Below are 12,569 nucleotides of genomic sequence, written 5' to 3'. Positions count from 1 at the left end.
GACGCCGGACATAATAGCGATTATCCTGCATGCTAGTTCCAGCAGATGATTCACAAGAAAGAACAGGATAAAATCACCCAAAAAAATAGAGGGAAAAGTCTTTAGAGTTTAACTGAATATTATCAAATCAAGTAATGTCCAAAATCAGTCCAGAAGCCGGACTGTTATAGCCAAAAATCGTGTTTATCCAAATTTTGCCAAAAATAGCAAAATCTCGAAAATACTCCAAATTGAAATTCAAAATAAAATAAGCAATTTGCAAAAAATGGGGCCCAAATCGGGTTTAAAATGACTTCCTAACTGACAAACTAAATATTACCATAAATAGTAAAAAATAACTAAAGTTAGTGATTCAGAGGGGAAAACAGCAGAATTTGAGGTCAAAAAAAGGGCGCATGGAGCCATGCTTGATGTGGATAGCATGCGTGCCGAAAAGAGCTTTCCGAATTAGGGTCTTATGCTCGATTCCGACGCCCGAAGCCAAAGTTATGGCCAAAAGACTGAAATGCACTCAAAACGGCCTCAATTAGGAACATATCACAATCAATTCCCGCCTTTGCGCTGATCTGCCAACTCATGGTATTTCAGCACCATGGAATCCAATGAATTTTTCTGTCTGGCTCTTGTTGCACCTACTAGAAATACTGCATCACCATGTTGATCTTTCTCAGTAGTGTATAAGGGAGTTTGAAGACTACCATACTGTATGTAAGCAATGCATGGACAACACCTTTTAGAATGGTCTTCTTAGCTGCATGTGAGAGGGACTTGAATTTGAAGTTATTGATCCTTTATCTAACTTTTACTAATGTCTTTACTAGTGTCTAATTTATTTTTATACAAGACTTATACTATATTGTCTAACTACATGTTATTATACATTAGTATTAAATATTATTATACTAATGCCTAACTTATTTCTTACTTAATTATATATTAGACTTTCTAGTATTTAATTACATGTTATTATACTTTAGTAAATTAGTATATATGTTATTAACTTATTATACTATACTTATTTAAATACTAGTGTCTAACTTATTTTTATACTTGATTATATATGGTAGTAATAATATAATGTTTACATATACTAAACTATCATTAGTGATCTATTTATATTATAATATAAGTATATTATTTTATAAAAATTAGCTCATACTAGTATATTATTGAATTTAACTATATAAGTTCTAGTTATATAACTATACTAGTATATATGATAAATGTACAGATAAATATATATTTTTATAACATATGTACAAGAAAAATGCTACTCTTCCCTCTGGTGGCTCTTGCTGGGAGCCACTGCTAGGATTTTTTTACTTAATGATTAAGTAAGTGTTTTTTAATAATGCTGTATTTTTTTATTTTTAAAAAATATTTAAAAGTGTTAAAAAATACATGTAAAAAAAGCAAAAAACTAAAATAAAATAAAATAAAATAAAATAAAAGTAACTAGCGGGAGCTCCCAACAGTGGCTATAGAGCCACCCTATGTACAATATGACAGTCGGATTCAAAGTTAGAGTCGAAGTCAGAGGGCAAAGTCGAAGTCGAATCGGATCAGAGTTGAAGTCGGTCTAGTGACAACTCCGAAGACTCCGACTAAAAAATTGAAAATAAATCCAACTCCGACTCCGTTTTGTCAGAGCCAGAGAGGAGCCAGAGCGAAGCCGGATTCAGAGTCAGATTTTCAGATTTTTGCCCAACCCTAATTATCACTTCATTTACGTCCCTTAAGTACTTCCCGTAATAAGTTATTGTTTTGTACGTTCATTATCAACATTATTTCATCTTTTTTAGTCTAAAATATTTTGTCTTCTTTAATTTATAGGTATTTCATTAAAGTAGTAATAACAAATATCACATTAAATAACTTCACCAATAATCTTTTTATAAAGTAGTACTCATTATCTTATTATCACATTAGATGGTTGAAAAGTTATGGGTTTATAGTCGTAATAGAAAGGTTTTAAAATCTGTTTTGGGTCTGTCCTGATGATTTGTTCCAATGAAAAATTCAATATATCCTTATAATTTTGGGCATTGGGGCATAATTTAGGCATAAACATTGCCTTGTTTTGGAGTCGTGATAGTAGTTTTGAACTTCAGAAATGATTTTTGCAGTCGGCAAATGCAGTCGGCGTGCAGTCACTTTAAAAAAAGTGAATTAATATGGGACTTACATGAAAAAAAAAATTATTTTTATAATTTTTTTTATTCATTCCGTACAACCATGAAAAAAAAAATTATTTTTATAATTTTTATTTATTTATTCCGTACAGCCGTTTGCATCCCGACTCCATTTGCCGACTGCATCTAGCAAAGCCCTTTTTTATTTAAAACTTATATTTTCTCGATCGTTTACTTGAAATCTATGTGCACCACGATTTTCCCCAGAATTTTCTATATCTGAAATGATCAACAATAATTATGATTTGACTCACTGAATTCCCATGCATGCGTGCACATCTTGGTGTTGTTTTCATGTAGCTAACAACTAGCGTACCAGCTTGCAAATTTTCACATTTATGATATCTTTGTGACAATATTGGTACTGCACCTGGTGTGTATATATATATATATATTGAGGTAATTTTCATGACTAATGTTTGGTATCGTCGATCATGGCAGTTGATAATAATCTTCCTTATCATCATCACGTGGTTTTGGATAATATTTTTTTTGCCAAAAAGTAATTGATTTTCGGATTTCTATTAATGCTCATATATAAATCATATATATAATGTGTTGGGTTGGGTTATTGATCTGCATATATATGAATAAAGTTGTCGTTTTGCCCTTCCAGTTAATTGCGCTACTTATTCTGTTGTGGCTAACTCTTTTATATATATATATGTTCGTCCATTAATAGGTTGGTTGAGGATTCCCTACATGAGATTTGCAGTTGATGAGATGAAAAATGAGTTTGGAGGCCTTAATTCTCGATCTATAATATTTAAGCTGGTAATTGGCCGACTACTTTGGTTGTACTTTTCTTCAATAAAAGTACTTGTATTATATTCTGAATAAGGTTTTTGTAGAACTTCGACATGGGATATGGGTATTTGAAAATTAAATTTATTTTGAAATTTGATATTGAAAGAAGTTATGAGATTTTATATATATATATATATATATGTTTGAGAATATTTGTGAAAAAAGAGAATCAATTTCTAGTGGCCGTATCGAGCTTTGTTTGGTTTCTTTGTTTGGTTTATTATAATCAAATTTGTTTGGTTTATTTGTAAAAAGATTTATTATAATCAATTTTAATCCAAAAGGAAAAAAAATGGAAATAATAGATAAATAATTAGGGTGTAGGAGGGTGGAATGTGGCTTTGTTTGTTTTCTTCTTTTTAATTTTTTTTTAAATCAAATTAAACATCTTAAAATGAAAAAATAAAAGCGATTTTTACAAAAATCAAAACAAATTTTTTTTAAAAAACTACCTTTTAAAATTATATTCAAATAAATTTTCTAACTCTATAATTGACTCTTAAACCCCAATATAAAATAATATTTCAAAAAATAGACACGTGGCTCATGTGGTTAGTGGAAGTCTTTAGGACTAAGATTTGGCTAAACTTTTAGGTGCGGTTTGGATATTGAGTTGATATAAGATGAGTTAAGATAGAACTTGAATAAAATATTGTTAGAATATTATTTTTTAATATTATTATATTTGTTTTGAAATTTAAAAATTTTGAATTGTTTATTATATAATTTTGTGTGAAATTTTAAAAAAATTATAATAATAAAATGAGATGAGATATTGAGATGAGATATAATTATTGTATCAAAGATTCGAAAAGAGTAAAAGAAATTAGGGTTAGGAAGAGAATGGGGCATCCTTGGATCGTACGTTTGGTATTCTTTCCCTCTTAATGCTTCATTGTTCATTCTTTCCGGGGACCCACCCTTTCTTTTTCTTCCTCATGAATTGCTTAGGACAGGGGCAAAGAATGAACCTATTGGTGCACGTCAAACATATTCTTTTCGTTCTTCTAATTTTTTGCTTTCAATCTGCAAGCCTTTCATTAAATGATACTTCCTTGCAAAACTTGGTCAGCCAATTTACATTCAAACTTCTCATCCATCTCCATTGTTACGTGGAGAAATGGTCGATGCTATTCTGTCTACTGCGGTGGAAAGGTTTTCTGATGCGCTCATAGAAAATGCAACATCCTTGTACCGTGTGAAGGACGATGTTGAAACGCTAGAAGATCATCTCAAAAGCTTCCAATGTCTCCTAAAAGATGCAGAAACAGGAAAACGTGAAGGAGCAAGCATACAACATTTCGTTGCAGAAATCAGAGAAATTGTTTATGATATAGAAGATATTATTGAGACGTATGACCTCAAAGTTGCCTCCAAGAGGGGAGGAGGCACACAAAATGTCCTCAGGAGGCTTTCTTCTTTCTGTACTTCTTTCTTTACCAAAGTAAAAACTAGGCGTCTACTTATGTCTGAAATTGCAAGAATCAAGAACGGAATTTCTGATTTAGGTAGATTACCGAGCAGTACTGCCATAAAAGAGTTGATCGTTGGAGTTGGTGCGAGTTCTTCAAATAAGAAGCGAAGGGAACGAAGGCAAACGTATGCTCATGTTGAACATGATGTTTTTGGATTGGAGGATAGCCTGAATGAACTTGTGCATTGTTTGACAAAAGAAAAACATAAAAAAGTTGTTTCCATATGTGGTGTGCGTGGTCTTGGAAAGACTACTCTTGCTAGGGAGGTTTATCATGACCAGCAAGTTAAGCGTCACTTCGACTGCCGTGCCTGGGTATACATCCCTCAACAATATCAAAGAAGAGATGTTTGGGAAGAAGTTTTGATCGGTCTTATCTCTCCATCTATACAGCATAGAGATGAGATTCGAAGCATGACAGAAGAAGAGCTTGTTGAGAGACTTTGGGATATTCAGAGCCAAAACGATTGTTTGGTGGTTCTAGATAATATTTGGAATGTTGAGGCATGGATTAGTTTAAGTGCTGCCTTCCTTATGAGTGATACGAATAGCAAAATATTGCTTACCTCTCGTATAGATGATCATGACTTGGCTCAGTGTGTAGATCCAAGGGGCCTCCTCCCTCACGAATTGAAGTTTCTAAATGATGGAAACAGCTGGGAATTACTTCAAAATATAGCAATATCGTGGAGAGAAGGTATAATAAACTCTATCTAACTCTCATCCCCTATATTCTTTAAAAGTGTTTGATATTAAATGGTTGCTGGTTTAGTCAAGGTAATATTTTTTTTTTCCCGTCATTTAACTTCACATAATGAACAGGAATTAAGAGAGAAAAAAAAATATGATATAAACAAATGTTATCACTCGCAAAATAAAATAGGAAGATGATGACCCTAAATCGCACATGGATTAATTTATAAACTAACCTCGTGGAAGGTAATGCGCGCAATTGCAGAAATTGATCCCTCAAATGGGAGGTAGGCCTGCAAGTCATGAAGTTAATATATTTATAGTTATTTCAATTATATTCCATGTGAAGCCTTAAATCCTTTAAAAATTTGACCAAAAGATAAAAATATTTTTTGGGTTGGCTAATGATGAGTTTATGGTATTAGTCTCATGAAAAGTTGACACATCACGTTTCTAACTGAAGGGATATATTTTTTTCGTGTAAGAGAACATTAATAAGATAGCTCATTTGAACACTTAGAATATCTAAAAATTATGTGAATAGTAGTAAAATAATTTGAGTTAAGATGTTTTATTGAATTTTTGGAAAGAATATAGAAAGCTTGAATAAAAATATTATAAAATTAAAAAATTATTTGAATATCATTTTTTTAATATTATTTTTGTTTTGAAATTTGAAAAAATTGTATTGGATTTTGTGTTTGGATAATGATTAGGTAATGATTATATGAGAAAGTTAAAAATTTAAAATTGAAAGGTATTTTGTATTTCAATGATCGATATTTGAAGATTAAATTATGAGAATTGTTCAGAATATACAATAATATTTAAGTATTGAAACAAGCCCTAAATTGGCTGACATTTAAAACCATATAATAATGCAAGTATATTATATTGAATGGATCAGGAGGGACAATGTTTCAATAACAATTACATACTCTGCCCTGCGGTCCATATGTGTCAATGGTTTAATCACATTATGATTAATTATTATAAGCTTAGAAGTCATAAAATAGGGTCAATTACTTTTTGGCTCAATATGCAAGATGAAATGATATTATTGTTTGCGTTGTTGTTGGCTTTGCAGATTCTAAAATCACGAAAGATTTGAAATCTATAGGGAAAGAAATGGTTAGGTATTGTAAGGGTTTACCATTGGCTATCATTGTACTCGGAGGACTTTTGGCAACAAAGCATACGTCAGAAGAGTGGGACCAAGTACATGAAAAAGTTAAATCATCCCTCCATTCACAAGAAGCTCTTCGCATGGTGCTAACTTTAAGTTACGGTGATTTGCCTACCCACTTGAAATTTTGCTTCCTATATATAGGTCAATTTCCAATGGACTTTGAGATACACATTGAGGAGTTACTTCAAATGTGGGTGGCCGAAGGTCTTATACGTGATCAAATGCAATACATTAATGGAAGTAACGAGGAAACACTAGAGGATGTTGGAGAACGATATTTACATGAGCTACTGGAGAGGTGTATGGTAGAAGTAGGACAAAAGAGTTCTGTTGCAAGGATCAAAACTTGTCGTCTCCGTGACCTTATGCGAGACTTTTGTGTGCGAAAAGCTAAATTGGAAAACTTTCTCCATGTCATCAATATTAATAATGAGTCTATGGAAGAAATAAAAGCTCCTTTTGGTAAAATTCGAAGAGTTGCTATCAGTGGTGGATCATATCCCGTTACAGATGATCCCGTTATAGGTGGAGTTATACTTCCAAAATATTTTCACTTAAGGTCTCTTCTAATATTCTCTGTGCCTTTGAAAGAGACATCTATGCTAAGTAAATTCAAATATCTTAGAGTGGTGAATTTTGTAAACATTTCCAACAGCTATGGGAGGTTAGATTTCCTCTCTCATGGGATTGAAAGTCTCATCCACTTGAGATTCTTAACTCTAAGGAATACTGGAATTGAAAGTATACCATCTCTAGAAAATTTGAAGTGCTTGCAGACTCTAGATTTAAGATCGGTAAATGGCATAGTGGGAGTGCCAAATATTATGTTCAGACATATGGAGCACTTGCGACATCTGTATCTACCTCGGTATTCGGTAGTCAGTGGGAAGCTGCAACTAGTTAATCTTAGTAAGCTGCAGACACTTGTGAATGTGCCTGTTTTCATATGTGATTTCAAAGATCCTAAGAATGGATTTGACGAGTTTGGAAACAATTTAATGCCTTCAAATTTCACATTCAAATGTCTTCGTGTTCTGAAGATCATTCAAAATATGATGGATAAGAGAGTGGATATTGTAATGCCCCCAAATTCCGTTTGGGATCGGACAGACACTTGAAGCGTCGAGACATGCAACACAAGGTTACCTGCCCCCGTTCATGACATATAAGATGCAATATTCCTAACATGCATCTAACAATATGCAATATTCGCAGCGGATAATTTTTTTTCTTTAGTAATACTATGCACCAAATTGAAAATATCCCAAATACTTAAAACATACTTCATACATAAAAACCCATTGAACAACTAAGATCACAACACTAGTCCAAATGGTTATGATCCAAAAAGTACTAGAGATGCAACTCAATCGTACAAGTAGTAATTTACGTTAATTACTAGATGAACATTGATGTCGCACCGTCGTTTAGTCAACTGTGTCTAGTTGATCAGTTCCTGATTCTCCTTCAGGTCCTGTAACAAGATCTACCATTCGGGAGGAATGGTAGTTGGGACTACCGAAATGAGATTTGATTACAAATCTCAGTAAGTTAACAAAAAATTTCCACACAAGCTAATGATGCATGGATGACAGTAAAAGTATAAATGCATAATCAAATTCATAAGTAATTAAAGCATAACTTGGTGTACAACATAGCATAATTGACATAACTTAAATTGACTTAACATAAACATGATATGAAACTTAACTTATCGTGAATTTGTTCTGAAACTTGACTTGACATGAACTTGATCTGAAACTTGACTTAACATGAAAAATACATACTCCACAGTTGTTGTGGCCCCATGTATTCTACGTGTAAATACATACTCCACAGTTGTTGTGGCCCCATGTATTCTACACAAACTTGACTTAACATGAAAAATACATACTCCACAGTTGTTGTGGCCCCATGTATTCTACGTGTAAATACATACTCCACAATTGTTGTGGCCTCATGTATTCTATGGAAACTTATTCTTTAACTGCTTAAATACATACTCCACCGTTGTTGTGGCCACATGTATTTTACGTGTCACAATTGCTGTGTCTCACGTAGTGTATGCGTCACAATTGCTGTGACCCCATACATAAGTAATCAAGATGAAACGTGACTGGAATACGAAATGACTGAAGCCCTAACGTAACATAATGTGACTTGAATATAACTTGAAATACATGACCAACTTGAGATAGAAACATTTCGTAACATGGCATAACATATAATAGACAACATATTTAACATGACATACTTACAATGTACAGTAATATATGACAGAATATATTATGTAACAGATAAAACTTGATGACAGAATAAATTCTGTATAATAGACAATTACGTGATAACTTGGCATGACATGACATATATGATAACATACATACATACACTGTAGTTCCTTTACTTAGTACATATATACAGTAGACTGCTAGTAAGTTAAAAGCTAACTTACCTCGATCTCCGCGTTTCTTATAAAACTTTAAGCGCGATCACGAGGAACTGTAATTAGTGATTCTAAAAGTTAGCACTAAATCACTAATAAATTGAAATATGAAAAATACTAACTTAAAGAGTAAAATTTCCATTTTACTCTCTACATGTGGGAAAATGACCGTTTTACCCATAATTTAAGGATTTTGCATACTAACTCCAAAAGTTTCCAAAATTTACATTTCTCATGTAAATTTTATCCTAAACTTAAATATCAACTCAGAAAAAAATTTAAAATAAAACATAACTATGAAAAACACACTATGGCCGAAACATCCATAGGCCATTTCTCTTGATTTTTGTTACAATTCCTTCCAACTTCAAAACTCATGCTTAAAACAAAATTTTGCAACAAACATCTTTCAAATCCTAAGTTCAAAACCATACTTAAAATGTCCATTTAGAAAAAGCTAATAATCAACACCAAACTTTTTTGTAAAAAGATCCAATCACTTGAATCACAAGTTTTGACCTTAAATCAAAACATCTCCAAGAATTTCAAAAATCAAATCTTACTTCTAACATATTCATAATATCAATCCTAACATCAACCATGCTTTAAATCATCAAACTAAAGTCACCAAAATCATAAAATAACATTTAGAATTTTTGGTTTTACACTTAGTCCAAAAACAAAAACTTTTTCCTCAACTAATTTTGATAAATCTCTTGATCAATGACTTAAGAAGGTGAGATTTTCGAAATAAAGCATCACATGGTTTAATGATGTGTCTTAAATAGGATCCAACCATCAAACTTAAAATCACATAGCTAGAAAAAAATAAACATGGATCTAATCCAAAAACATTAAATCTTAAGCCTAACCAAAATCCTCTTGCATAGAAAAATCATATATTTGAAACTAATACTAAATATCTCCAAAATAACACTCTAACATGAAAATAAGAGACTTAGGATCATCATAAAAAAATATCAAAGCCTTTAGAGTAAGATCAAACCTCAAAATATTCAAACTTTCTCCAAATAAAAACTGTTTTGCCACTTCCAGTTTTCAAGTTTCTAGATCTAAGAAAATCTATCATCAAAAGCTTTATTCATGCAACAAAACCTCAATGGAAACCCTTAAACACATGCTAAGAACACTCCATAAAATTTTCGGATCAAGATATATCCATTAGATTGGTCAAAAACTCCAAAACATAACATACTCTCCAGATTCACGCCCAGAATGACCTTTCCATGGTTAAAAATACTTTTGACTGACCAAATGACCATGGAATGATACAAAAAATATATCTACGGAAACTAGATTCAAAGAGAAACAACTTTTATGAAGGAGTCATTGTGTGAAAATACTTACAAAGGGTTGAAAATCTCCACGCAAAAAGATCCAAAAATCTGCCCAAGAGAGCTCTTTTGGGTTTCTCTCTAAGAACGGGGTGAAGAAATGATTCAAGTGAAGTAAGTGTGTCTTGCACGACTCAAGACTTCTGTAGAGAGATTATTTGGGCCTTAATGATCATTGAGTGGAGGTATACGTGTGACATGAAGTGAAGGATAGTGGGGGGCAAAGGACAAAAGCTATGGGGCATGGTGCTTGATGGGGTGGGTTCCTCCATACTATTGAGTGCAACTTGTGGCAATGAATGATCTGCCAAGTGGGGGAGGAAACTTCTCCAAGAAACCTTGCCAAGGTGGCCAAATTCGTGGGCCTTAGTGGGCCTCAATTTGGTTGATCAGATGAAAAGATTTTGCTTAGGTGTCATGATCTCACACATTGATTTCCTTCACAATTCCATCTAGTGGTTTCTCTTTGTACCAAGTATCTAATACTATTAATTATGTGTGGTTAAGATCTTGCCAAGTGTCCAAATAAAATTTCGCTAACCTAATTTGGACATTACACACTGTGATTTTGAAAACATTGCGCTTAGTACATTTACCGAGGTTACTATTCACTCCAAAAATAAATGTAATAAACTTAATACTGAAAAATCCTAAATATTCAATTAAGCCTAGTGGTGCAGACTATAATGTATTCTGACACTTCTAACTATCTCAAATAATTAAAATCGCATTTTTGGCACCATAGTGAGTGATAACACTAACTATGTTGACAGACTAAAACCTATGCGATTAGTCGATTCTTAAAAACTTATGGGGTCTTCACGAGGTTCCTAAAGCTAATAGAAATTTCACAATTAAATTTCTAGCGGGCAGTTACAGATATAATACCAATAGTAACGTGTTGTCCCAACTTATATAAGCTACGGCTTTTGGGGAAAATAGAGAAGTTGCCAGACAAAATTTCTCCACATCTTGCCTTGTTAACCTTATATCTTACTTATCTTGAGGAAGACCCAATGCCCACTTTGGAGAAGTTTCCCAACTTAAAGACTCTCCACCTTCATTGGAATGCCTACGAAGGGAAGAAGATGGTTTGTTCTAAAAGGGGATTTCCTCAACTTCAATCCCTCATCCTTTCTGATTTACATAACTTGGAGGAGTGGGAGGTGGAGGAAGGATGCATGCCCAACCTCAGCCGTTTGATGATTCATGGGTGCAAAAACTTGATAATGTTGTTTTCGGATGGACTTCAATTTGTCACTACCCTACAAAAAATGGAAATCATAGTCATGACCAATCCATTTGGAGATACGGTTGGCGAAGGAGAACAAGATTCCTACAAAATCCGACGCGTTCCTTCCCTCGAATTTAAAGATTATACTCCAAGGTAATATCGCTAAAACAAAAGTAATCATTACTAGTAGTGTAAATATTATATAGTGGAAGCTTCACAAACTCAAATTTTTCGAAAACTTGATCGGAATGCGCTCTGCTTTATTCTAATTTCAATGCCTTCCGTATATTTTATTAAGTACCTTTTGTCTTGTAGCATCTCTAATCTTTTATTTTTTATTATTATCTTTACACCATCAAAGACACAAAAAGGAAGGTAAAAATGGTTTCTTTTGTTCTGTTCTTTTTCCTGACTATTGGTGCACCTGTAACAGCCGAATCACAAGCCGCATCTCAAGTAACGGAAACAATGAAAGCTACGGAAATGGAAACTGCAGAAACAGAGGATATGAAAATGGAAGCTGCAGAAACAGAAGATACGGAAATGGAAAGCTACGGAAAAGGAAGTTATGGAAATAGAGACTACTGAAATGGAAACTGCTATCAGTTACCACAAATCAAGCATAAGAGAATCGCATGAATTCTGGGATTTGAATTTTATATTTTGAATGTATCTTCTTTTGTTTGTAATATATATATAGAAACACTTGTACGTAAATCAACAATCAATGAAAAAGAAACAGAGGTGCTCTTCATCCATTCTTCTCTAAAACGTTTTACATGGTATCAGAGCCAGGAGACCAACGTCATCTTTCTAAAAAAAAAAATTTCCTCTCTTCATCATGCCTGCAGTTCAGCCCACCCAACTCCCTCTCTTTAATCCTACTTCCTCCCTCAACATTACTAAACTCAGCCGTACTAATTATCCCACCTGGAAGGCCACCATGCTTCCCTATCTGAAAGGCCAAAAAGTTTTTGGCTACCTCGATGGTTCTCTCAAGCCACCGTCCAAAGAACATGTTGCCGACAATGGCACCACGACTCCAAATCCTCTTTTTGATGTTTGGGAAACTCAAGATAATTTAATTCTTAGTTGTCTCAACTCCTCTCTCACTGATGAAGGTCTTGCGCAGGTTGCTCACTGCACCACTTCTCGTGAAGTGTGGCTTACTCTCACATCCTC

At 33.4% G+C, this 12,569-nt stretch overlaps 1 protein-coding gene across 1 annotated transcript; it reads left to right on the top strand.

The window, feature by feature from the left end:
* Nucleotides 1-3,849: 3,849 nt before the first annotated feature.
* LOC122300328 (putative disease resistance protein At1g50180) lies at nt 3,850-11,965 on the top strand. The gene is made up of 4 exons (XM_043110928.1): nt 3,850-5,170; nt 6,218-7,431; nt 11,020-11,540; nt 11,821-11,965. The coding sequence occupies exons 1-4, from the start codon at nt 4,120-4,122 to the stop codon at nt 11,963-11,965; spliced, it is 2,931 nt and encodes a 976-aa protein (XP_042966862.1). The 5' UTR covers nt 3,850-4,119.
* Nucleotides 11,966-12,569: the final 604 nt, after the last annotated feature.

The sequence above is a fragment of the Carya illinoinensis genome, chromosome 1, assembly GCF_018687715.1.
Source record: "Carya illinoinensis cultivar Pawnee chromosome 1, C.illinoinensisPawnee_v1, whole genome shotgun sequence".
Lineage (NCBI taxonomy): Eukaryota > Viridiplantae > Streptophyta > Magnoliopsida > Fagales > Juglandaceae > Carya > Carya illinoinensis.
Note: the sequence above shows the minus strand (reverse complement) of the source record. Positions and strands in the feature narration are given on the sequence as shown.

Bases quoted from the DNA above. Each gene is read 5' to 3' on its own strand.
- LOC122300328 (XM_043110928.1), top strand. From the start codon at position 4,120: ATGGTCGATGCTATTCTGTCTACTGCGGTGGAAAGGTTTTCTGATGCG. The intron at 7,432-11,019 runs GTAATGCCCCCA...TTAAATTTCTAG, and splicing joins TGGATAAGAGAGTGGATATT to CGGGCAGTTACAGATATAAT. The intron at 11,541-11,820 runs GTAATATCGCTA...CACCTGTAACAG, and splicing joins TTTAAAGATTATACTCCAAG to CCGAATCACAAGCCGCATCT.